The following is a 27,776-nucleotide window of genomic DNA, read 5'->3' as shown; positions in this document are numbered from 1 at the left end:
ATGAGGAGAAATGGGCTTGTGCATGCTCTTGCACATTTTTAAAAGACGCCCCTCTTAGGAGTGGGTACAGGGTTGTGCATTTCACTTTTCAAAAATTCGCAAAAATCCTCCACTATACCTTTACCGGGTGACGGTCTGTGGCAACTCCTCTTGTGTCTTGTGTAAATATTGTTTGCAGAACTCAATCCAGAGTACGGCATTACTCCTTTATAACATTTGGCTCCTGTTTGTTTACCCTTTCCCATTGTTTTATCTGTTATTTCTCTATTTCTAAAGTGAGCATTTCTATGGAAAGCTTAACATTACTGGATAGAGATAGTTGTATAGATGATGTTGGCTGTGTAGTGACTGTGCCAGCATCGTGTGACCCAGCTGTTAAACCTTCATAAAGAGCATTGAGAAATACTTTATATCCTCTGAACTGTCCCACTATAGGAAGTTAGTACTACTCTACTGACCTATTATAGTTATTTTTAATTGTTGCTTAGTGGTCTCAAGGTAACTGATGCCTGTGAAAAAGTAAAAAAGTTAATGTTTTAAGTTCAACTTTCTTTGAATGCCTCTGATATTAAAGCAAAAAACCTAATAGAAGGTACAATTAATAACTAATAGCTTCAGAGCAAAAGGTATAGATTCAAACATTGTAGATGTAGACCGGTGTAGCACCCTTTAAAATTTTAAAAGGCTAAGAAAACTGAAGCTTTGATGTCTGGATGTCTCTCTACTTTTCATCAACTCTAGCTGCAGATGCTCAACCTTTTTTAGTTTGGACTGTAAGTCTTTACTTGTACCCATGTACTGAGAAGGAACAGATGAAAACTAATATGAGAGAAGTAATTAAAAAACTTTACATACTAAAAGCTGCCAGATCTACGCATCTTTCTCCTTGGATGAGAAGATCAAACCGTTCCACTAATGTTTGTTATTCCACGGCAAAAAGGTCAGGACCTAAATTTCGTCTGCGGCTAGTTTGAGGTGATCGTGTTTAGTGGCTCATCTAAGAGTGGAATAGCCCGTTTACTGATCAGGTTTAGGAAAGATGAGTATGTTTAGCAGAGAGCAAAAGCTGCAGGATAAAGCGGAGCTTATAACACTACAAAATGGTAAGACTGTTTAAGCAACACAAACTAAATAAAAGACATGTTTCCTATCCTCTATGTGTGAGGTACTACAAATAATAATCAAATAAATGCAACTCCTGCTTAGCTTTTTCATCCTATTTAGGACTTTTAAAAAAAAATAAGAAAAAATGCAATGTTTTCATAAAAATATGCTGTAAAAACTGCAGATCTGTCAGTAATTTCTCCCATTTGGAGGTTTGTCTTCCTACATAGATTCATTAGAAAATGGTTCTAGATGATCCAGCACCGCACTCACATCTTCTGGCCCTCTGTACAGGTTATAAACTTGAACTAATTTCTGAACTTTTCTTTGCACAGAAAAAAAAATGTTACAACCAGCAGCGATTTGGATTAAAGGTAAACTAGAGTGAAGACCAAAGGTGAGATGATCTGAGCAGAAGGAAAGTGCTGGTGGGCGGAATCCCTGGGAAAAGCAAAAATACAACCAAATATTAGACGAATACAGTAAATATGATACTTATTAGAACCTGCAGGTTTAAAAAAGGGAGGTACCTTTGTAAGACGTGAGTCAGATGTGCGTCTCTACGTCGGTATAACCAGGCAGGATGTCTCCATTGGAGCAACTCTTGGGTTCCCCAATAGGTGGGGCGGTGGGCAGCATGTGGGTAGTCGTAGATATTTCCTCGGGCGATGCCTGCTTCCGCTGGATCCTGCGGTGGATCAGGGGCACAAAGAACAGCACCACGCCCCCAACCATAGGAGGTACCCCAGCCAGGGAGAACGCTACTGTGTAGTTACCGAAGTAGCCATGAAGAAGACCTGAGCAGAAGATCCATGAGAGAATGTTAAACATAATCTATTTGAAGGTTTGGAAAAGCTTTGGAAAGTTTTGGAAAAGCAAGCCTAGAAAGGCCTCCGTTTTCCCAAATAGTGTCATGCAAAAATATTATTACTCCTTGAACATTTGAAATGTTCGCGTCTAGTCAGATTACACGCACATATCCTAATGTTTTTAGTTGGGTTTTGTGTTTAACAACACAGAGTATTAGAGAAATATTAAGTCAGAGACAGGAATCTAGAAAGTATGGCAAGCTTTTTTTTTTCTTACTTTCTTTTTCTTTAAGGCTCTCGTAGTCTACATTTAAAAAAATATATGTTTAAACCACTTAAGTTTTAATAATCTAGACTTTCACAACTTTTACTGTCATTTTGTATACAAAAAATTTCATTTAGTACAGCTTTCAAAAAGAAAATGAACATTTCCATTCCATAAAGTGCAGCAGTTCATGCGCATACTTCTAGTTTTATCTAAAAAAAGAGCAAAGCAGACACTTTTTATTTTATAGAATTAGTGGCCCTTACCCCTTGCTCACACTGGCTCCGGTGCGGTTACCGAGCCGACGGAGACCGCAACTCTCGCACACCCCCTCTCACACCGCCCTTTTGACTACGGTGCGGTGCGGCTCTGCGGGTCCGGCAACAGGTCCGGAGATTTAACAGAAGTTCACTTGAGTTCACGTAACTTCACGCGATAACACGGCCCAAATAAGGATATTTGCGAGAGCTTGTTGCGGAGGGCTCCGGCACGCCGCAAGGATAGCTTTCTTGCGGAATTTTCTGCAGCGTCGGAGTGTCTCGGTAACCGCAGCCGGACAGCTCAGCAGCCGGTGAGAGAGGTTTACGTCTTTTTAATGACTTGGAATCACTGCGGCGCCGCACCCACCGCACCGCAACGCTAAGACCGGAGTCGGTGTGAGCCTAGGGTAAAGGCTTTCCATACATGTTGCTGGCCCTAAAGTTCCCATTTATAGGATTCTGCTAATGTGAAATGTTTAGATTTGAGCTGAAAGTTTGAAAAGCTAAACGGAACATCTCTTTAGCATTTAAAAGTTATATTACAGAATTTTCTTTTTGTTAGCAGCCTCTCTCCTGTTGAACTATGTGCTGAATGTGGATCCGTTCGACAGTTTTGTTTCTGTCCCAGATGCACCGTAGCTCAGAGGGATGCATCTAAAGAAGGCCCTTCTTACGGCAGAAAAGCTTTATTCAACTTTTAGGATCTTTTTTCAATGGTTTGCTCATTTGCACACTAAAGGTTAACCGGTTAAACAACCAGCACCTATGTTGCAATAACTGTCAGGAGTGAATAAGGTAACTGGACGACATTGCTGAACACTATTTCAAGCATCTTGCTGCAATAATTGCAACCTTCCAGACTAAATCTTTGTCCAACCAAAAGCAGACATTGTATATGTATGTTCTTTCTTGTATTGTTTATACTTTGGCATCTGTTATGTCTATGTCTGCTTTGGTATGTTAGCAGAGATATTGTGTGTATTTCAGCAAAGGAGAAGTAACAGGAGTAAGTAATAAATAAATTAGGCTGCCAAGGCCATGCCTGAGTCATCAAAGAAGTGTTTAGTGGTTCGTTTTTCAGGAACAATGAAAGAAGCATCTTTTGTTATGATGGTAAAGTGATGACTTTCACCCTTGTGTGCTTTTACCCTCAACACAAATGCTTTGAGTAGCCTGCAGTTGGCTACAGTCCCAGCAATCTGAGCTGCAAGGCTTTTGTCCCACTTTACCTTTACTTCTCACATCCTGTCTGAAAGTTTTCCCAGTGAACATTTGTCAGCTAAGATTTTGTAATGTTTAATTCTTAACAGAAGAAATATTAAATCTCAGTAACAAGGCGGACAGATACCTGCAATGGGTGGACCCGCCATCATGGGAAGGGACATAAGGCCCAGAAGGTAACCTATGGCTTGTGAGGCCTGCATGGGACCGACCAGCTCGAAGGCGATGGGAGCCATCATGGTGAGAAAGCAGCCATCACAGAGCCCCAGGAACACACACACCACCACCAGCGCCTCGAACACCGAGCACTGAGGAATCATCATGGACATCAGGCCCAGAGCTATGAAGGAAATGACCTGGAACACAGGAAAAGCAGCAAGATCTCTTTATGTTAAAGCTCCTGGTTCTTTAAGAGTGAACTTAACTGAGAACATAAAAACATCTTTTATAGGTTTCAAGACAAAACTTACTTGATTCCAATATTCATTTATTGCTTAATTAATTTTTACATAATTAATTGAATTGATTTTTATGCAGTTCCAACATTTTTTAAATTGTAAATAAAGGCTTGAATAAAAAAAGATTTTGTATAATTTCCAGCAGTAAAGTGAGAAGCAATAATATGTTTTAGTTGCCATCAGCAAAGTCCTTGCCTTATTCGAAGACCTAAAAACTGTCTAAACACGTCAAAAACCAAACTATGGCTCGTCATTTTCCCCCGATGATTTCCTCTTTATAGTTTCAGCAGTTTAATATAGCATTACAAATCTGGCTGTCATCTTTCACAGCTCCTTGTCTTTTGACAATCAATGTAAGATTTTATCACTTAGGAAACATTTCCCAGCTGAGTGCATATATTCAAGCAACCATTTCCTTGACTACTAAAACAGTCTGTTTAGTTTTTTGAAGAAAACCTCCTTTGCTTGCATTCAGTCTGTGCAGTTTGTTGCAGCCAGGCTGCTGATGAAGACCAAAAAAGTGACATACCTCCTGTTCTGGCCTGCCTTTACTTGCTCCCTGCACACCTCAGATAAAAATGTAAACGTCCTCAAAGGTATTATTAGGGAAGTTTCTTCAGGTAGTTCATTGTGATGTTAATGTCTGTGCAAGGTGATGTCAAAACAAAATATGTTAAACCAATTATTTTCACTCAAAAACCTTTTTAAAGGTCTCATATCATGCTTTTTAAAGCAAATTATACTATTGCCTTAGGACTTCAGGAAGATTTGTTTGTAGGAGATGTATTTTTCAGTTGATATTTTTTTTAACCTGGAGAAAAGGCTCTTCATTGCAAAGCTGCTTCTACCGTGCTTATTGCTGGCATGTTTTCTTTTATCATCTTAAAAACCTTTCGCATATTACTTTTCTATCATGACTATGACCTGGATGACTGAGAATCTTCATTAGCATATTTTCATCACATCCTCACCTTTGACGAAAAGGATTTTTTAGTGTTGCACTTCTGCCGTCAGTCAAAGTTAAAATATGATGCAGACTAGTTTTTTTTAATTAATTTTCAAAATGGAGATAACCACATTTTATTAATTTTACATTAGAGCAAAATCATTTAATTTAATGTCAGTCCCTGAACAAACCACCACTGTCCAGAAAACAGCTGCTAACATCAGTTCTCCTAAATTACATTATATTCTTGGGCTGGGCAAATATCAGATGCTGTAATTTTCCTTTAACCTGAGGAGGGCACCAAACGGGTGGTTTTACAGACAAAGCAGGATTTCAACAATTAAATAAATAAGTGATAAGTAATTGTAAATGTACAGTGTGTGCCTGGGCTCGTCATGGTGAAACATCCATGTTCAAATCAATCATCTGGCTTATTTGAAGAGCAGATAAAGAATGGTGAGGTCAGTGTTTAAACAATGTAGCACTGGCAGTAAACCAATCCCACAGCATGATGCTAACACCTTCATGATTTACAGTAATGTACAGTTTCCTAAGCCTTCCTGTAGTCCTTGAAATAAACATCTAGTTAATTCAGCCAAATAGCTCAAAGTTTCTACTGACATGAAGGTTTCTCCATATGGGAAGATCAAACTAAATTACTTTATGGCTGAAGATGTCTTTTTCTTTTTCTTGTTTTCTTTCTTCTTTTCTTAAATGTTCCAAACCTCCGGATTATTGTAAATGTATATTGATTATACTTAAAGTTCAAATTTAAATTAAATTACCAAATGAATATGACAAAAAGGACAGGGGTGCCACATAGTGTCAGGTACATGCCATTACTTACATGATAAGAAAAAAGGAGTGGTTGTCCATGTTTTTACAAATAATTGTGTTAAATATTTATTTAAAATAGTTAAATTATACCTGGATTGACTTTTCCTGGACCGGTTTGTTTTGTGTTACTATTATCAAATGGCGCCTGTGACTCAGTCTCTGCCAGATCAAACCAATCTGTAAATGTTGTATTCCTGTGTATACAGCAGGGAGAAATAAGCCCTGCTTGTATCCGCATGCTTCCTTGCCCCCTCCTGTTTTCTAAGAAGCAAACAATCAGTGCCAATAAGCAGTGATGATACTCTTTGGTAACAGCAAAGCTGCTTCTCATCTTAGAAGAGAAAGCATTTGGAAAACCATGTTTATTAGCTGTGTATAAATAATCCTGTCCGATAAATTTGAGACTGCATTTTCACACTTATTGTAGAAAATAAGGTATTACAAAGCAAAAAAAAAAAAAAAAAAAAATTGTATTAAATAATTTATTTTAAGGATACATTCCCGTTATGGTATCTTGCAATATCCTTCACCTTCTTTAACTTGAATTTATTTGATTTGAAGACCAAGACATAATTGTGAAGTGTGTTTTAATAAAAGGTAAATAAATCTCAACATCCTTAATACCATCATTGTTTTTTACAGTGTCTGTACAAAGCTCAGTCATGTTGTGTATGTTTTGCAATAACATTTTGCAATATATCTTTTTCCAGCACATCATGTCAGGTATTGGTATTGACAATTCAATTTTTCCAGGACTTGACTCTGGCAGAGGGGAATCAGGAAGAAGCTAACAAAGCCAGCTTATAAAGGTTGCCTGACTCTTATCTTTATATTTAACTTGGTTTATTTTCATCTGTTTATTTTTAAACTTTTATTGGTATCACTTTGAGATACTGTCACTATCAATAATAGTTATCGATATTACCATTTATTTTACGCACTTTTACGCATGCATGAATTAAAAGATTAATTAACTTTACGCATGCATTTACCCAGAACTGGATAAATGCATAAAAGAAATCATTGCAATGATGTGCCAACATTTTCTTCAGTAATTTTTGTAGATCAACTGAAACATGGCCACTCATTGCCAGCACAATGTTTTTTTTATTATTTTTTTTGCACAATTTAACCTTACTTATTTGGATTCTTCGGAGATCAGGCCCTTAAAGTGTTTAAAAACAACACGGTGAATAAACCACCCACACAGCGAAACATGGTGGTGGCAGCATCATGCTTTTGGAACAGGGACAGTGAAGCAGCCGTTTTTGTAGAAGGTTACATGAAGTTAGACAAAGAGGCAAGGTTCCAGTTGTAGCAGGATATTGCTTTAAAAACAGCAATAGCTATGATGATGCAGTTGAGATAATGGGGTATTAATGTGCTACTGTGGCCTTTGGTTCAAATCTACTATGAGAGGAAGAACAGGCAAAGATTCCTGTCTTTGGATGTGAGAAGTGTGCAGAAATATACCTCAGAGTACAGTCAGCTGTATTAAATGCTGTATAAAATGCAAAGATATGTTTTTCTATCAGTTCCCTATAAGATTGCTACTTTGTTATTGTTCATAACATAATATGTAATAACTGATATTATTTATATATGTAATATCTTAAAGTGGCAAAATCTGAAAAAGTGATTAGGTGAGCAAATTAGCACCATGCAGGTAATGTTACCTCTCAGTGTTGAAATCAGAAAATACTTCTAGCATATCTCATGTTGCACCAGTTCCTCACCTGCATGTAGATCTTCCACAGACCAGGAATAAGGTCTCCAATCTTCCCAAAGCCGAGCCGTCCCACCCCCGATGAAGCTCCGATGCAGACGAGAAGCACCCATTCCTTTTCATTCTCCTTGAAATTCTCCTTCACAAACTTTATCTGAAAAAGACCAGAAAAAAAAAAACTATAAACTGCAAGAAGATAACATTCATGTTCGATTTTTGACCTGAAACAATCTGTGAACATCTCAGTGGAAAGAAGTTCATCCCAAGCCCCAAATAAAGGTCTTACAAAAACAAAATGTTCTGAGCAACAGAGCTTTGGAACAGCTGCACAGGAAGAACCAGTGCATAGTCATCACATTCTCCCACTCCCATTTAGCCACGACCCTCCAAACCAGGCCACAAACATTAAACCACCCTCTGAAGTCTTTCTTGAGCCTCCTGGTCCTTGTGAAATATTTGCTCGCCTTTGAAGAGCTCCGCATCACTCGGTGGCCATAGGATAAGCATGTTTAGGGATACAGAGAGGCCATACAGGAGAGGCTTCCTGAGGTGGTGGAGCCATACAAAGGCCGGGGCTGTGTTTACATCTGGGCCCAGGCCTGAAACAACAGGCTGGTCAGAGGGAGGCCGGAGCTGGAACATCAGACATCTGGATGGAGGGAGATCAACTTCACAGCTCTGCCCTAAAACTTTTACATTCCCATCCCTTACTATCTAATCCATCTAGATATGCTTTAAAGTCATATTTTGCAGTCACATAATCCAATGGTATCATTGCAAAAAGCTAAAGAGCCCAAGTTGATCAGGGAGATTGACGTTTGTTGGACAGTTATATACTCTCAGTTAAAGAAATCTACTTTCATTTCTGAGAGCAGCAGGAAATCCAAAAGTAAACAAAGTTGTGGAAGGTGTGGAAGAAATGTATGCTTTATACCAATGTGGCACAACACAAATCCATAAAGGTTAGCAGTCAGCAGTGCAAAGATGTAAGCTGTATTCATCTCTAAAATCTCAGCACACAGAAGTCTTTTAATGATAAAATATCTATCTTTATGGGAAGCAAAAACATTTTTAACAACAGTCATATGACTTTTTAGTGACTTACATACAGTCAACTATTGTTATTTGGATGTGATAGACCAACAATCAGTAAGAGGAGAAATTATATTTCATTTTAAAATAATGTATATCCTAATGTTTGCAAAGTGTTGCATGGATCATCTCATGTATTCATCCTCTGAACGTTTATAGTGTACAGCACTGAGGCAGCTCTGGAGGAGCTCTGGAGGAGCTGCCTCAGTGGGAGAATCTGTTAGTAATGTACTCCACAGTTCTCCATGAAAGGCTGGTAAATAGAAAGCCATTGTTCAAAGAAAACCAAAAGTCATGTGGTGTCCAGAACAAACCCGTCGAACAACGCGTTCTTGTCAGCTGGGAGGGAAATGTAATGTTTTTGAATGAGTGAAACAATTAATCAGATTAATGGATTACTGGAATCATTGTAAACAGAATGATCTATAGTTTAGCTGGACTTTCATTCAGTACTGCACAGCATTCTGGGGGATGTAGGCAGAGGAAATGATTTAGCCTTTTAACCTCTAACAGCTGGGTTAAGCATGGTTGGTGGTGGGGCTGACCTTCTTTTAAAGATTATGTTTAAATATCATTAGGGTCACAGTTTAAAGGCTTATATCTCAATACATTTTCAGCCATAATGTACACTCCCAAATCTCCATACTAGACTTTTTCTGATTGCCTAGATCACCACAGAGAGAAAGCCTGGGAGGTCTGAGGTTGGGCCTAACGTTCAGTCTCTAGGGGTTGACTTCAAATAATTCAGTTAAGAGAAGATAAATAGTTGGACATGTAATTAGCAGTTGTGTTAAGGGTGATCTGCAAAAGATTGTATGCAAAAGGAAGAGCAAACTGGTTTGGTCCCACCTTATTACACTAAGCAACATTTGCGTGGTACTGGCAGAGTGAGAGTGGCTAAAAAGGAAACAGAGTTGGAGGTTATAATGGCAATAAATATTTATACAATAAAGAAAATGGTGATAATGATAAACATGTATGGTGAACTTTGCATAAAAGTAAGTCAAAGCTGCACACCCAAATCACTTTATACTTCATATGAAGATCGGCTCTGTGCGTGTAAACAGGTTTGCACATTTAGATCATGCACATCTACTTTAGTAGTTTAAAACGTAGAAACAAAAGCAAAAGGCTTCCTGCTGTAACAGGAGCAAAAATGGGGCTCTTTAAAACATTGGTATATCGATCTGCTTTTCAGATTTTTATTTTTTTTTAAATAAACATGCATCCTTTTTCTCCCAGTTGAAAGCTATTTAGTTAGTTTAGTATAGTGTCAGTCTATCAAATAAAATCCCAATAAAATACATGTTAGGATTAAAGCACGAGACTGATGTTCACTTTTAATTTATGAAGCTACAAGAGGCCGTCATGTGGGAAACTCTTACCAGATGGACATATGGCACAAAGTATCCTAGCACAGCGGTTGCTACTCCAAATGCCCAAACACGGTAGGTCACAATGTGAAACACACGCAGGTTGAAGTATTTCCTAACCCCAGCAACCGCCTTGCTCCACTTGCTCATCCCCTGAGCCGTAGCCTGGGTCTGGGATTCAGCAGGGCCCGGGTCCATCCCTGGGGGGCCCATGCCTCCCCTGGTGGGGAGCAAGGGTTTGAATGTTAATGCTAGAAGGGCCTGCACCAGCATTAAGAGGCTGAGAATCTGGAAGGTTCTGCTTAGACCCAGAGGTTCGACCAGCTTTTTCAGAAACACAGGCAGTCCCATAGAGAAGAGGCTGGCTCCGGCCGTGACCACGCCGTTGGCCAAGCCCAGCCGCTGCCGAAAGTAGTGTCCGAGGATTACTAAGGACGGCTGGAAGGCGAAGGAGGAGCCACAGCCGAACAGTATCCCGTATGTGAAGTAGCGGAGGATTAGGGAGCTGCAAGCACAAAGAAAAGAAAAAAGATTTAAATGCAAGAGACAAAAACATCATCAAAGCTGGTAAATAATCGAAAATGTGTTTGTTCCTATCAATAAAATGTTTTAATTGTAGATATGGTAGGAGTATGTATGAACATTGGCATAGTTGCAGCATTGTGGCCAAAAGTTTTGACAGGAAATAAAAATGTAAAAATGTTAAGTAATAGCTTGTTAAATCCATATTTTGTCTCAGCTATGAACTGACTGAGCAGGCTCCTCCCACTAAGCTGTACTTTTGGATCAAAACAAAAAGCTAAATATTTTTCAATGATACTTTCAGCAAACATCTCTTTTTGACCCTTTTCATTTGGGTTACAATCTATGAGGGTCCAATAAAGAGGCCTTCTTCACACTTAAAGTTCTTCGTCCTTTAATGGATTCACCACGTCTTGCCATGCCGTGCGAATAGCCCTTTTTTTTGTCATGTCAGGGCTGAGAAGCATTTTTTCCCAGACTGAGGTTGTGTTTAAGCGTGGTTAATGAGATACTTGTGAGTGACAGAGTCACCAGGAGCGTCTTACTTTGCAAATGATGTACTGAGAAGCCCTATAAAAGCCACTGCTGCCCCGCAGACGGCGGTCTTCCTGCAGCCGAAGCGGTCTGTGAACATGCTGACCACAGGAGAGCAGAAGAAGATCATCCCCATGGCAAGGGCCCCGACCAAGGCTGCAGAAGATAACAGATAGGAGAGAAACCCATCATAAAGTGGGAACTGCATGTGGCAATCACTAAAAGCAAATATGGCCCTCTGTGTACACAGAACAAAGATCAGAGTCCTTACACCATCACATTTTCATCTTACTTCATACTTTCATAATTCACTTTCGCATCTCTTCCTTCACATGTTTGCAGAACCTTTATGTTTGGCCTACTTGGTTATTCTTTTATAAAAACATTAAAGCATTTAGTGCACTGGCATATTACTGGCATCGGCTGATCTCAGCCACAAATACCTCAATATGGTGCAAATCTATAGATTTACAGAGTTGAAAATGCAATAAATAACTGAGTCTTCTGCCATTCATTAAATCAGGATAGTATATAATATTTCTCCCAGCAGCTGATTGGTTAAGGTTTATAACGAGTTAACAGCACATAAGCGACTAAACTAATTCCTTGAGTGTTTTAATGAGGTCCTATATTCTGAAAAAGTGAGTTTAAAGACTGGATTTAAAATAATCAAATAAATCTTAAGAAATGTTTCTCTATGGCTCTAACCAGATCAAACAGTGTTTCAAAGTTTATATTTGTTAAGTATTAAGAGTGTCCAAGCATAACAAACCAAGCGGCTCTCAGAGACACAGCGTGCGCTGTAGAGCAAACAAAGATACGCGCATGAGGCCCGTCTCCAAGGGAGCAAAGGTAGCTCAGTGTCCACCATGCTGTCCTGGTTGTGGGTCAAACTGAGCTGGGAGTTCAATGGAAAACGTGATGGCCTCATCTGACTTCTTAGACTTACTATACTGTAAACGGAAAATTAAGTTGTAGGCTCAATACAAATTCCATCCCCTAGATTATTTAGATTGAACACGTCCAGGCCATCATGCAGATCCATCCTGGTAAATCCTGGTTTACCTTAATTTTCTATTTTATGACCCCTTTTGGGACTGTATTTTTTAACCAACTACAGAGATGAGTTTGTGTGGCCTTGGTTCAGATCTACAAGCTGTCTGATATTTATCTGCTCATAATTATTCAAAAAGAGTTCAATTAGAACCCAGTGGAGATAAAATAGCATCAATGCTCCCTCCATCTAATTGTTTTTTTTAGCGATTACAATAAAGCTAATCAATTAAAACTAGTGTTGCACCAATATCGACACCAGTATCGGGCGGGGCCCAGATACTGCACTAAAATGGTGGTATCGGTATTGCGAGTACCAACAAATAGGGCACCGATACGATATCTTGAGGGTTGAGTTTATTCAACTATTGCCACCCATTCCAGGTAGGCAATAAAAAGTTCTACTGGATTCACTTGGTATTAGTCTTTTTCCTGCTTCAAAAGGGTAGGCAGCAGCTTGATAAAGCCTTTATTTTACATCCATGTTGTATGCAGTTCTTCATATATATACACACACATCAATTTCAAAACAGATGGTATCGCTATGGTATCGGCTGATACTGCACAGCCAGGTATCGATATCAGGGCCAAAAACAATGGCATTGGTGCAACACTGATAAAAACTCTGAATCACATGAACGAGATGAAGGGCAAAACTGTTGAGAGGTTCTGCTATGAACATTGTTTTATCTGTTTCTCAAACTTTCTCAAAAGGCTTCTGAGGTTTTCCACATCTGACACAACACACGATTTCATGTTGCTAGATCATATTGTTTGTGCACTTACAGTAGATTACAAGAGAGGGAATTAAGAGGCTGGGGTACAGGAGTGTACTGTATTCAACTTAAAAAATTTGGTCTGTTTTTCTGAATTAACAAATAATAAATTAATTAAGAAACTTAATAAAAACATTCTTCTTTTTTTTCAAATTTAACAAAATAATGAAAAATAAACTAAAAAAAACAGTTCCATCTTTCTAAATGAACGAGATAAACGAGGCGCCCGGCGAAAGGGTGACTTCTAAAAGTCGACTAACAGTGATCGCATCTACATATCATGATCTTGGCACTGATGACTGGCTGGATTACTCATTTCATTCACCTGCTTAGCTTCGCCCAGTTTCTCATTACCGTTCATCTGATCCACCTGCTGCAGCTTCTATTTAAAGGAAAATTCCGGTTTTTAACACTTTTAGCCCCTTTTCTGTAGTGTCCAGGATGAAATCGAATGATCAACACCAAAATTTTGACAATTGGTCCTGTCTCTGCTATTTGGCTCATGCAGAATCCCCCCCTGGCTGCTTCAGAATGGCTTTCATAGTGCATGTCCGATAATGTCCTTAAAACAACCTTAAACGTTCTTTTTTTAAAATATGCTACTCACCGGGTCGTCAGCGCTGTTCAATGACGTTCCAAAAAAAGTTTTGTGAAGAAAAACCGTTCCTGTCTTGTTTTATTTTGCATTTTGTAAATCCCAGAACTATTTTTTCCGATACATCACAACCGCTTATAAACTTCCGCTTCCCGTTCGAATCTGAAGCGTTGCACACTCCAGACCACTAGTTGGCGACAATGTTTGTACCGTCAAACTCAAAGTCCAATATGTCCTCCTCAAGAATCCACCTTTCGTATTCCATTTTCAGAGTTTTTTAAAGTGTTTAACAGAGACGTTAGCACCTCGAGTACACAGAGTGAAGCAGAAACACTTGGGCCTTGCGAAAAGACTACAACTAAGCGTAAACAGGCCCCCTTTTTTATTTAGCATTTTGTAAATCCCATTGAGTTCTGTTTGAATAGTCAATATCCCTCCGCCACCGGAAACGGAAAGGGGGCCTGTTTACGCTTAGTTGTAGTCTTTTCGCAAGGCCCAAGTGTTTCTGCTTCACTCTGTGTACTCCGACGTCGAGGTGCTAACGTCTCTGTTAAACACTTTAAAAAACTCTGAAAATGGAATACGAAAGGTGGATTCTTGAGGAGGACATATTGGACTTTGAGTTTGACGGTACAAACATTGTCGCCAACTAGTGGTCTGGAGTGTGCAACGCTTCAGATTCGAACGGGAAGCGGAAGTTTATAAGCGGTTGTGATGTATCGGAAAAAATAGTTCTGGGATTTACAAAATGCTAAATAAAACACTACAGGAACGTTTTTTTCTTTACGAAACTTGTTTTTGAACGTCATTGAACAGCGTTGACGACTCGGTGAGTAGCATATTTTAAAAAAAGAACGTTTAAGGTTGTTTTAAGGACATTATCTGACATGCACTATGAAAGCCATTCTGAAGCAGCCAGGGGGGGATTCTGCATGAGCCAAATAGCAGAGACAGGACCAATCGTCAAAATTTTGGTGTCGATCATTCGATTTCATCCTGGACACTACAGAAAAGGGGCTAAAAGTGTTAAAAACCGGAATTTTCCTTTAACCAGCCCTTAAACCAGTCATCAGTGCCAGATTATTCTCGAGCCAGTGGAGAGAGTGTTCCAGCGTTACCTTTGTGTTTCTACCTACATAGAGACATATCTAAGAGATAAGAGCATTTTAGTGTCTCAATCCCAAAAGAAAGCAAAGACGAATTAAATTTAGCAAACAAGACATATGTCAAAACCTTATGAAGGAAAAGGATCCCTTGCTTACAAATCTGAAATTCCATCAGTAACAGAACATCCAGCAGCATTAGCGCGTTATTCCAGAAAAACTGAACAGTTTCATTCATTTTTCTAAAAATGATCTTGTTTATTCTGAAAACAGTCAATTTCTTTTTTTTTTTCCTAGGTGAATGCAATAAGCTTCCTTACTAATGAGGAAAAGTCAGTTTTTTCTTAGAAAAATGGTAATACCCTTTATGGGTTTTTAACAAAGGCAGCATTTAATCAAAAGTTTGAAAACTTCAAACCCTTTTTCAGTCCCTTTGTAGAGATCAAATAGAAAATAAGCTAAGCCCATCACCCCATCATCAAAACAAGAGCCCTCTCTGAACCGAGCAAAAGTCGGGATGTAAATGGAGTACGGTGTTCTCATTAGAGAGGATTAGGTCAACACACTCCGGGACGAAAAGAATAAGAACACAAAGAACAGGACTTGTTTCCGTGCAGGTTTGAAAGCATCTCTTTCTGCCTTAAAGGCAAGTCTCTTCAAACACAATGTGAGGAGGCTGTTTAGCATGTTCTCTAAAACAGTTGAAGCATACACACATTTAAACAGGAATTACAGGGAATCTTTTTTTGTAAGTGCAGAATATTTTTGTCGTGGTCTCTCTTTTTTCTTTTTTTTTTCTTTTTTAAGCAAGGCCGAAACAAACCCAACATCGTTTATACATGTGCATGAATCTGACTCCTTTGATCTATGCAAAGCAAGCGGCGAGGCAGCTGTGCCTTCATAAACATCATGTATGCCAGACCAATCAACACTTCTCCAAGCTGTTGGTAGTGGGCAAGCTGTAGGAGAATGCACACTGAGTTATTAATGCCTCTCTGACCGCTTTCGAAGCAGTCAGATCATGAAACTTGCATTTACCCAACCTCAGCTCTGCTTTCACAAAATAATCGAGCTAACACAGAAAAGTACATTCAAACCGGGAGCAAAGAAAGAGCTAAAACTCCTTACTTTTAGCATTAAAGTGTAGCTCAAGTGAGTTAAAAAACAGAGCATATGAAAAAAGGATCTAATCCAGCTTCACACGGTAATTAAGTTTTACTTAATGCACAAGGTGCTGCCAAACAATCGGAAACAGCTCATTGTAAAGAACCTCTCCGACATTATTGTTTGTGGCTTATCCAGACATAAGAGGAAATATTCAGTCACGGAGACAATGCAGCAGACTGTGGCTGGCATTGAGTCAAGTTCTCACTGTAAGAGAGAAACAATAGCCATCCATGTTTTTGCACTATTATTGGCAACATGGATTTACAGGAATGTAAGGTTTATATAGAAATCATTTTCCACAAGGCCGAACAAAATGTCCTTAGCAGGTGCCAGAGGTGGAACATAGCCCAGTATATGACGTAGATAGGTCTTAAACAGTAGACACTTACCAAAGAAATTCTAGAAAATAAAATGAGTAGAAAGCATTTCTTATGCTAACATTCAGCAACAAAGCTACGGGGATGATTGACCTGCGATTGCTGATCATTAATGGGAAAATAAACAACTACTTTTGCAGATGTGAACCGATTAGGTCTTTCCTGGCCAACACAGAAACAAATATCCAGTTTCCTTTGCAACATTGTTTAAAAGAGAAGTAATGATCAACAGAAAAATTAAGGAATAAGAAGAATGCATCTAGATACAGAGTTCATACGCAGGGCTTTTTGAAATAAAAATTAAGACAGTAATCAATCATTTAAAGTCCACTTAAGCATGATTTTAACCCTGCTTAATAAAAAAAATTTATTTTAGAAACAAATAGTTGCAATAACCTGGTTGTTAGATCTAACATCCTTTTTGGTTTGGTGGCATGCTGGGGCTTGATATGATGTAGAAAAACTGAAACCAACCTCTGGCAAGTTTTGGAGTCATTTCTGTTTAAAACTGCTCATAATTTGATTTAGTTACTTCTAAAGAAAAGCTACTCCACAGCATAATGCTGCCACCACCGTGTTTCACAGAGGAAACTGTTTTATTTAGATGCGCTCTTATTTTTGACTAAGACTGCAATATTAATTTTTATCCGACTCCAAAACATTGCAGAGATTTAACATTCATATTATTATGTTCTTTAAAATTTAAAGTCAATATCGATATCTGGATGTTTTCTTTGATAACATCCAAACCTATTCCCATTCTTTTTCTTCTTTTTACAAGGAAATCTTCATTATTTCATAAATTTTTTATTTTTCACTTTGTTGTAGAAATCTACAAACAGCCATGTGGGCACTTCAGAGCTTCAGCAAAACGTATTATTACAACTAGCTGAGAAATCTAGTGTTAAATTATATCCAGAGTTATGTAGACATCCTTAGCGCTTTGAATGTTATGCCCCTCTATGGGCCCCTGGAAAATAAGACACACACCTAAAGGGGTGTCCATTCATTAGAATCCATTCTTATCAGTCCACAGTGGCTCGTATTGAGCAATTCACTGAGCTGTTAAACAATGCTGCTCCCTGTGTGGGTAAAGAATAACACCAGACTAAGACGCAGGTTGTTTGAGAACAATACAAGCAAAAAGAAACAGTTTAAAATACTTCTTGTAGATTAGCAGAAGTGGTGGCATACTGTAGAAAAAAACAACAGACCAGGGGCCTTGTAAAAACACCTTCATTCTTTTTATGTAGGCTAATTCTTAATTTTTTCATCATCAAGAGGAAGAGGTATTTACACAATTCCACGCCTCAGATGCAATGACGTCTATGGAGAGACTTTTAAAAAAACAAAACAAAAGCGTTGAACGAAACGTTTGCAAATCAGCAGTAAAATAAAGAGGGGAGTATCCTCAAAGGGGTTTGGTTCAACGCTGAGTTTTGACAGCAGAAATGGCAGGATGCATCATGACGTGTTTGCTTTCTGCAACATTAAATCCCTCATGACTTAGGATTGTGAGTAATCTCATGCTGTCGGTCAGTGGAAGCTATAGCTGTTTGGTCCTTAATATGAATGCAAAATAAGAGGAACTTACTGTAACTTATAGAGGTTCTGTTTCTGATTATCAGATATTTTATCAATTTATAATACTGAAAATGAGATTTTATGATGGTCAGGTGGACGTTTGTTTAATGTCTTTCTACCTCCTCTGTTATCCAGCCTTATTTAGGCAAAAGTCCAAAGAAAGAAAACACACACTCATAAAAAAAGCAAATCCTTACCATCTGTATCTATCTGCCGTGTGAAGGCTAATGAGACCATGATCCAACCTGAACCCATTCCCCTTCTCTCTGGAATGCCAAAAAGCCAACCGTGCTTTTGGACCTGCTAATCCTGGATGTGGAGCAGGAAGGAGAAACGCTGGAGAAATCTCAGGCAGTGAAGATCCAATGCTGATCATTTACAGCTAATCAAGGCTGTAATGAAACTCCTCTTGTGCTGGGTGGATGTTTTTCATTACAATAACACCAACAACTGGATATGTTGGTAATATCTGCCAACGTTTAAAAATAACAAAAAAAAAAACTCAGGTAATTGTCACACTGACAATCAGATTATGAGAGAAAAGGGTTTTTGTTCAGTTCTGTGGAGCAGACTGTCTTTAAACTCTTGTTTCTGACAATAAGCCTTAAAAAGACAGATGATCTATTTAGGGACGATTACACAATGTGTTGAAGATCATAGATATTATAATTTTTTGGAAAAATGTTAAAGCCCAGCTAAAAGCATAATTGTTTCTTCATCCTCAAGTCATGGACAATGGACTTAGCTAATGGGCATTTTGTATGTGTTCTGTTCATCTAGTTTTATGATGATTTTATGTGGGTTCTTGATTTACGTTTAATTCGTTTTGTGTCGCTTTGTGTTTAAAATAAGTTTGGTAGGATAAAAAGATAACATATTATGATAATGATACAGTAGATCAAACCAAATGTGTCAGTCTCTTTCACAACATCGCTCTTCTTTATTTTCCGTAAAGCCGAGACCAAACAGACGGTCACAGCAGCACTGACTCTGGGTGTTTTTACTATTCCTTTAAACCTAAATGACACTTAGAAAGAGAGACGACTATAACTTTTTAAAGCCTTTGTATGCCTCAGAGCGGTTCAGCATCAAGGGCCAAAATAAATACCAGCAGTAGTTTGAAGATCTGAATGTTTCAAATAACTTAAACTTCTCATAACAAAAATCTAAAGATTTTATCATTTTAATATCAGTTCATCTTATTTTTAAAAAATCTGCGTAAGCCACATAATGTCCTCAGGATCACCCCTTCTTTGGAACAAGCTGCAAAAAGGTGGAGATTTAAACTTAACAATGTCAGAGTGGTTGGAAAAGCAATCAGATATTTATTAAACTCTTTGCATTTAGTTTAATATTTTCTCTGCTCCTCCATATGTAGTTTTTCTTAGCTTTGCTTTCCTGAGGTAGGTACTCACTACATACATTCAATTGAGTAACTTTATGAATAAAATGTACTTCTGTGGTAGTTTGACACCACTATTATTCTTGCTTTTACTTATTTGAGTACAATTTCTTGCTGCTCACCTCTAGTAACTTCATGAAATGATGAGCAAACACGTGATGATCTAAAATGCTCCAGACCCATGCCCTAGATTTCGTGTTTGTAAACACGTTTCATTGTGGTGCGTGTTGTCCAACTTGGAGGTCAAGTGGAAATGCAGTAAAACAGTAACTGTTTTCTGCAAGTTGTTTAATTTTGTACTGTAAGTGCTGGTTTCTAGTCTTTTGGGCTGTAGAAACTGCAAACTTAAAGGTGTCCTTAACTGACAATATTATCTTTAAATGGATGTTTAGATCATCTGCAGAGAGGTAGTTGAGGCTGCAAAGTATTTTTCTGTCCTTTGGTGAAGAAGAGGAGGGAGTGGGGTTTCAGCTGACTTTCTGGTTTAACTATGTTAATTTTCCTTCAGTTCAAATAGCAGCAAAACAGTTAAATAAAGTGCAGTAAGGTGTGTAAAGCTGGACAGACATGTTTTTAATCTAAACTGCTTCCTAAACTGAATTAAATCTAGGGCTGGGCAGTGAATTGCATTTGGAATAATGGTTGCAACTAACTATTATTTTGCAAAGCGATTAATCTGTCTATTATTTTTTTGATTAATAATCGGAGAGCTAAAAGGTTTTTATTTTTTACGAAATTCAAGGAGGTGAAACTAAAACTTCTCCACTTGTGGAATTCTAGATACTGATAGACGAAAAAGTTATTTTGAATCTTAAATGCAAAATGCTGATAAACTTTTTACAAATTTTATATAATTACTGGTTAAAGTGGGTCGCTATGTCTGCTAAAGGCCTTATACACCAGTAAAGGGTTAATTGAGTAGTAAAATACGTAGTTGATGATTATTTCAATAACTGATTAATCACGATTAATCCGATTAATTGTTTCAGCTCTATTTGCAATATAAGCGTGTACACTCCAGAGCAGGTGGCGGTACTGCGACTAAAGCCAACCACCAGTGGTAAACAAGAAGAAGAAGCGAAGCAGCTTAGCCGGGTGTAGCAAGAAAAAATCAGTTGTTAGGAGTTTTGTGTGGGAATGGCGAGTGGGAAAGAACAGGAGGTGGAAGTCGCACCAGCAGCACTTTATAGGTCTGCTGTATTGGACCACTTTGCATTTAGAGTGACCTACGATGACGGCGGAAAGAAAGTTGTGGATAAAAATGGTGTGCAAGCATTGTGCAACACGTTTTGTTTACGCTAACAGCAACACGACCAACATGTCAGGCTAACAATCAACATATACCGAACCGAACCGAAAACCGTGACCACGAAACCGTGAACCCAAACCAAACTGTGGATTTTGTGAACCGTTCCACCCCTAGTTTGTTGCCACACAGAAAGGTAGTAAATTTTGCGGCTAGCATGCAGGTTCATGCACACAAGTAGAAGCAAACACTTTTTCACAAAAAGACTACAGTAAAATCCTGCAATAATAGACTGGGCAAGCAAGCATTAAAAAACTGAAAGCCTTGGGTGGAACAAAAAAAACCCCGACAAGTTTGGGGTAAGGGCAAAGGAAAATCTAAATAAAATCGTAATTTAGATTTTTGGCAAAATCGATCAGTACAAAACCTTTGACTGATCACTTCAGTTGTGTGAGCCAAACGCAAGCCCTGCCTTAGAAGAACGCTTTTAACTAGAGCTGCAACTGATGATTATTTTGCTAATTGATTTACCTCTCAATAACTTTTTCAATTAATTGATTTATCAGATTGCAAAAGGTTTCCAAAAAGAGATTTTTTGCAAAAGTAAACCAGATGAAACTAAAACTTTTCTTCTAAAGGAATTCTGGATAGAGCATATTGACAGACAGATATTGACAGATATATTTTTTTTTTATCTTATTTGCAAAATGTTTAAATATTCTTTTACAATTTTGATATAATTAGAGCTCTAAGTGAGTTGCTCTGTCAGCTAAAGGCACGTTTTACAGTCTCTATACTCCAGTTAATGATTAATCGATTACTAAATTAGTTTAAAGATTATATAGGAGATTATTTTAATAATCGATTAATCTGATTATATGTTCTTAGCCCTACTTTCAACACACAGTTTTATACCATTCAGGCTTTAAAAGTTGAATCCTACCCCTGAGATGACACAGAGCAACGCAACATACCAGCAGGAGTGTGAATGTATTTAACAATTTAAAAGGCAACCTAGGTGATGGTTTTATGAGTACATCTCAGACTAGTCTCACAAGATTTTACTAGCTTTTTAACTACTCTGCCTGAAATCAAGGCTACTGTTTGATAGGTAATTTATAAACAGATAATTTTACCCAAAACTTTTAGCTGAAAGTCTCCTCTTTATCAAACAAGGAAATAAATTCAAAAGAAACTAGGAAGGAATGTGCTTTTTTGTTGAGTGCAACCCTCCTTCCGCTCTGTTTCATATCAGTGGCTCACAGACCGATATTACTTCAGGCGTTGATAAAATATTAATCCCCCCGCCTGCCGAGCCTTTCCTCAGCCTCTGTCTCACACATTCCCCTGATTTACAAACCATGCGTCCACCGCAGCGAGTTGTGTTTGGGGCTTCTCTCCTTCGTTTTGCACAACAGTGTCTTTTGCACGTTTAAGATCGGCTCGCTTCCCACTGATCGTGAAAGCAGCTTTATAACGTATCTCATACTGTGCGTTTGGCTAGAGAAGGAAAGAAAGGGAGGCTTGCTGCAATCTTTAGGGAAATGAACACCATCTGTGTTTCGCAACCCACCCACTTGACGACCATTGTCAAAGAAGCCTCTATTGGTGTTTTAAAAACTTCCTTCTGTACCCCCTGAAGGTCTGATTAAACAAAGATTTAAGTGAAGCATGAAGGTGACAACCTATAAAGGAAAATATACTGTATTATTATTCATTTAAAAGCAGCCTGTAACATCTCCCCCTCAAGGCTAGTCTAGTTAAGGATTCTAATTTCTGCCTCTCAAATCCCAGATCTAATATGCCTCATCTAAATACATAAAAGTAATAAAACAAAAGAGTTTTTCTCTCTTTTTTTCCACTTGTAACAATAAAGGGGTTAATTTGTTCCAGGCAGCCGTTTAATCTCCTCCCACACACAGCCCTTAACCTTAGCTGGTGATTGTGAAACATGAAAAGAACTTTAGAAAAATACCCTCTTGTGTTATCATACAGGGAGAACAGGACAGCGAAGAAGGACGGGCGCCAAAACTAACACCAGCAAAAGAAATGATTCACACAGCAGCAGTTTACATCTACACTTTCAACTTTACACTATCCATAGAATTGCAGGCAGAATAGTGACAGAGGAATCTCTGCTGATATTCTGATTATGGAGCTTATAATCACTGATATAGATATTTTCTTAAATGTCAGTGTTTGACGCATTTGTTTTTGAGTAACATTTTAATGTACAATGATAAAAGAAAAAACAGATTTCTATCAGATTTCCTATGAACAGCACACATAAGGTCAGTGAAAGGCATGTAATACATTACATTTACTGTTAGTATTTAGAAAGTCATCTGATCAATCCAAGCATTAGACTGAGGAATGTGAAGTTCAAACAGAAAATCTGACATATTTTGCCACTTTGACTAATCCCGTTGAAATTAGTTAAATTTGGGCAATATCATGTATAAAAAGGTTACAGGATCAAAGATGATCAATGTTTCCATTTAACAAACTACAATTAAACGACAATTTTAAGAGGGTGACTGGAGTTTTCTTAGCCTTTATCTTTTAATGAAACATGGAGTATTATGGCGCCAAAATAGGGCCAAAATCATTTAAAACAAAAAAATTTAATACTGTAGAAAAGGATTTGAAACTGAAGAGTGCTAAAAAAAAGTTTAAAAGTACTTTTTGGGTTTTAAATTACTCCTCATCCGCACATTTTATTACAAATGTTTGATTCAATAAAATTTATATTTATGCTAAACATCCGTTGTCAAGAGAAATGATAAAAATCAGGTAGTAAAGCTGTTAGAAAACAGTTGGACCACAAACTTAATGATACCTCAGTTATACCCAGAGAAAGCAGCTGATCTGTTGACTCGCTCCTCTTACACACAGTAGTTCACTTAGGGACTGACGGTAAATTGAATGATTTCTTTATAATGGAACATGAAAAAAGTAATTAATTTCTTCATAATAAAAAAGACAATACATTCAAATTGGACAAAAAAAGAGTGGGCCTCATCTTTCTTCTCTAAAAAAACGACTTGACAATTTTGTGTCAGTGGTGTGTGAATATTTTTAGTTTTTATTTATTTGGATATTGGTCTAGTTATTTATTTATGATTCCTACAAGCAGCCAGACAGAATCTTTAAGTCAGCAGGTCAAACCGAGAAAAAAACAGCTCACTATTTATTAAAGAATGTACAAAAAAAACACAGTGAAACTTTTAGCCACTAGGGGCGCTAGACATGCAACCTTCAGGCTCAGCCCCCTGTAAAACTGCTAGCAACGCTGCACTGTTGTAACGTTAAACTAAAACCAAACTAAGAGATCACATACCGGTTAGCAGCAAATTTTTTCCCATATTGTGACCCATAGCTAAAAGTCGCAAATGAAGTGTTCCTTGGCATGAGGTGCACCTTTGGTAACAATTTGCTAAAAATCTTTTTATACGTTTCTAAAAAAAAAAGGCACAGCACCTGTCTGCAGCCTCTGGTGTTTGTTCTGCTCTCAACTTCTTCATTCACTCTGCTTTCTTGTTTAAACAGCAGATTTACACTTCAAGCGAGGCATGGCTCACCTTTCCTGTGTTTTTGTCTTCAATACACTTTTGGATTTTTTTGAGTCCAATGCTGAAGCTGTTATTGCTCACTGCTGCCACTCTCTGGTTTAGAGGGGAACTGCTTGCTCAACCAAATAATTTTTAAAAATCCTCTAAAAAAATCTTAATGTGGATCATCACCAAGATTTAATTAACCTTGGACTGAGATTCACCTTTGGTAAAAATGTCATTAAAATATGTTCATAACTTTTAAAGTTTTCTTGTACATAGATAGACAGATAAACAAACAACAACTTGACTAAAAACATGAAATCCTTGGCGGAGGTCACAATGTAACAACAACCCCTCTAGATTCCACCCTACATCAGAGAACCGAATATAAGTCTGATCATGTAAGTGTCATAACTGCTTTATCCACTAGCAACATCTTTTAGCGTATTTAGCAGTCACATTTAAGGAGAGCTCAGGTTGCCTTTGGGTCACATAACCCAGTCAGTGATCCTCTAACGTTACATAGGTGGAATGTTGAGAAGGTCGTCCCACATGGGGCATCGATACATGCCAACTGCTGTATACTGACCACAGAAATGATTTGATATATCTCAAATTGAGCTAATACTTTGATCAAAAGTTAGGAAGTGTTTTTATTTTTTTATTTCAGACAATTCATCACTGAATACAGAGTAATTTCTGACCTGTCTGACAGGATCGATGAGTTGTAAAAAAAATAAATATACTTATATTCTAAAGTAATACAAGATTTGTACTATGTTTTAGTGTGCTGTAAGTCAAAGGAATGTACTTTCTAGAGTCACTTTAAGTTCTCCAATCTAAACTGCAAGAACATTATCATGTGGCCTTTTGCCACTGGGTTTTAGTAGTAAGGGGGAGTGAGGTTTAGATCACATAAACATAAGATTTATATGATTTTTTTAAAGACCTGTCTAGTTCCCATGGTTCTTGAACGCACCAGCTGGGAATATTTTGTTTAGGCACCTCAGCTGCCAATCATCATTCCACACCGCATATTATCTAATGCTGGGGGGCACTTTGAAATTTAAAAGAGTAGTTTTAAACATTTCTTTTCAGTTTCATTTTTATTTGTAGTTTTAAACTTTTTTATTCGACTCAAAAATATTTCTCAGAGTAGCATAGCACTCTGAGCACTGCCCAGCAGCTGGCTGAAAGAAGTCTTCCACAAACATATCTGGCTGTTTATTCTCTGCAAAACTGAATTATCAAACCAATGCCATGTATTCAATTCAGTTTATTTATATCACGCCAATTCACAACACATGTCATCTCAAGGCACCTTACAGTTCACCAGATAATACAGCCAAATTGATTCAAAGTTTTCTATCTATTGAAAACCAGTTGATTGCATCGACTCATTGACTCGAATGCAATCCGTCACACTAAGCATGCTTGTAGCGACAGTGGAGAGGAAAAAACTCCCTTTTAACAGGAAGAAATCTCCAGCAGAACCATACTAGAGTTTTGTTAAAATCCAAGTAACATTTTGTACAAAATCATTTCAAACATAACTCTCTACTTCTGTATCTTATATTACTTTAATACTAGGCTATCTATTAGATAGCATGTTCTCTAAATGCAGAGATTTTGGAGCACCTCATGCCAGTTTATTCTTAAATAATCCTAAACATCAGGGTTCATTTTCACTTTAATGATTGAACTCTGAGAATCCTGGCTTTTTTTCAGTTAGGCTTGTGAAAGGATTATATATAGCACTCTGCATAGATTTCCATAATGCAACCTTTAAGGTCATATATAGCACACATGCATTAATCTGGCTTTTAAAGTCTAAAGTGTCAGTTCAGATTTTTTGTTTGAGATTATATTTCTAGAAAAAATGTACTAGAGCACATGCATTGAAAAAAAGAATAATAAATACATATATTTATTGTAAATCCAACACAAAGTAAAGTAGATTTTTATTTATTTATGTATTAATATATTAAAAACCAAATCTAAACTAAAGAAGTGGTTTTAAATGTTAACTGTTGAAATGTTCAGGTTAGATGTGTGTCTCTAAACTACATGCATCTTGAACAGAGTGCACCACAGCCCCACTTGTTGATTTTTCTTAGAGGTACTCACCCACTTTGAACTGAGAAGTTTGGCCATTTGGGTCTTTGTGTTCCTCCAACAGCATCGTATGAAGAATACCAAAAGAGTTTTGAATCCCGAATATGGACCCGTTGCACCAGGTTGCAGCAAAAACCACAAGCCAGCCCCAGCCTCCCTCTGGCGGGACAAACCCGGCTCCCTGACCGTGCATCTCCAGCTTTGCTCCAGCTTCAGCATCAGGCTTGAACTCCCCCTCGATCAGCTGGACGGAACTCTCCTCCTTGGCGATTTTGCTCTCGCTTCCCGCTGGTTGATCATCCTTGCTCCCATCCACCTCCAGCTCCGCCCGGGACATGTCGGTGGACGGCTGCGCCTCTAACCCGTTGATCCCCATGCTGTCTGGACTGGAGGAGAGGTTACTGCTGGATTTTGGAGTTCATGCCTTGCATATAGGTCACTGACATAATAGCGGCGATTTGAATAACAGATTTGATTGGTTATCTGTCAAACGTGTAAGACGGATGGTTCACTGGCACACCAGCCTCCTACACGAAGCCGAAGTCTGAGCGTCAACTTCTGAGAATGAACCCCAGGCTAGGAGCGATGCATTTCCCATTCTAGGCTCCAGGAATTCACCGGCCTAATAATCTCCCTTTTTTTTTTTTTACAGAAGTTGTTTTTTTTTCTGCCTGCAGAGAGTTAACCCAGATATTTATTTACTTGTGCTACTGGTTCCGCTCGCTGCGTCCGCTTCGCTTCGGCAGCGCGTCGTCTTGTCACGCAGAGCGCACCCGGCCCGTAACATGTCGCAGGAAACCCGAACATGAGCGATTTTCCCCTGACACATTGAGGCCGCTGCACATATAGGAAGGCCTGTGGGAGTCCCGCTGGTGGGCCGAGTCGGCTCTCAACTGTCAACACAGGTTCTACCGTCATTGAGCTGCTGCTTCCCTCCGCCTCTTTCCTCCTCTCCCTGGCGGACAGACTGCTGGAGCCAATGGCTTCCAAGCTATTCGCGTCCGAGACTTCGGAGCGACGGAAAGAGACGAGTGTTTCCGAAGGGACTGCAACAGTCGTAAGCATGTTTTAGCTATCCACAGCTTCTTATCAGCTATTGAAGTAAATCGTTTTACATTTATCAGTAAATCTGATGCGGTTTTATCTCTACAAAGTGAACTGGAATAACAATATTTTTTTTGTTTTTTTTTACATTATAAACACCATAATAATGAACGAGCCTCAATCAGGAGGCTGCAGCAGCCTACTAGTCTCTTGGTCAGAGGCGGAGCTAGATGGGGGGCCAGTGGTGGCCATGGCCATCATAGACATAATATAAGAGTAGACTCAGCATCGACCAATTTTATCTATGAGCACTGACGTGATTTGGTGGCGCCATCTTGGGGCGGTTGACAGCTCCGCTCAGTGTAATTGTTGAGCAGGAACAGGATCAGTTTTAATCAACTTTAACTCTCTAAATATCGTCTAATTTTCACAGTTTTGTTTTTTTTCTGAAAGCACATATATATATATATATATATATATATATATATATATATATATATATATATATATATATATATATATATATCAAGGGATGATTACCATCTTAAGGGGCAGAGCAAGACAGACAGACAGGAAGTTGCATTTGAATGAACAAAACAATTTTAGATTATTA

General features: G+C 38.3%; 1 protein-coding gene across 1 annotated transcript; it reads right to left on the bottom strand.

Moving 5' to 3' along the window:
- On the bottom strand, positions 1 to 27,092 carry LOC107090969 (monocarboxylate transporter 8-like). Its single transcript, XM_015384638.1, has 7 exons — positions 26,132 to 27,092; positions 11,159 to 11,303; positions 10,104 to 10,596; positions 7,637 to 7,780; positions 3,787 to 4,015; positions 1,635 to 1,901; positions 1 to 1,545 (listed from the first exon to the last, which is right to left on the bottom strand). The coding sequence occupies exons 1-6, from the start codon at positions 26,493 to 26,495 to the stop codon at positions 1,651 to 1,653; spliced, it is 1,626 nt and encodes a 541-aa protein (XP_015240124.1). The 5' UTR covers positions 26,496 to 27,092; the 3' UTR covers positions 1 to 1,545; positions 1,635 to 1,650.
- Between the last annotated feature and the right edge of the window lie 684 nt (positions 27,093 to 27,776).

The sequence above is a fragment of the Cyprinodon variegatus genome, unplaced genomic scaffold, assembly GCF_000732505.1.
Source record: "Cyprinodon variegatus isolate N-32 unplaced genomic scaffold, C_variegatus-1.0 Scaffold319, whole genome shotgun sequence".
In the NCBI taxonomy this organism is placed as follows: Eukaryota; Metazoa; Chordata; class Actinopteri; order Cyprinodontiformes; family Cyprinodontidae; genus Cyprinodon; species Cyprinodon variegatus.
Note: the sequence above shows the minus strand (reverse complement) of the source record. Positions and strands in the feature narration are given on the sequence as shown.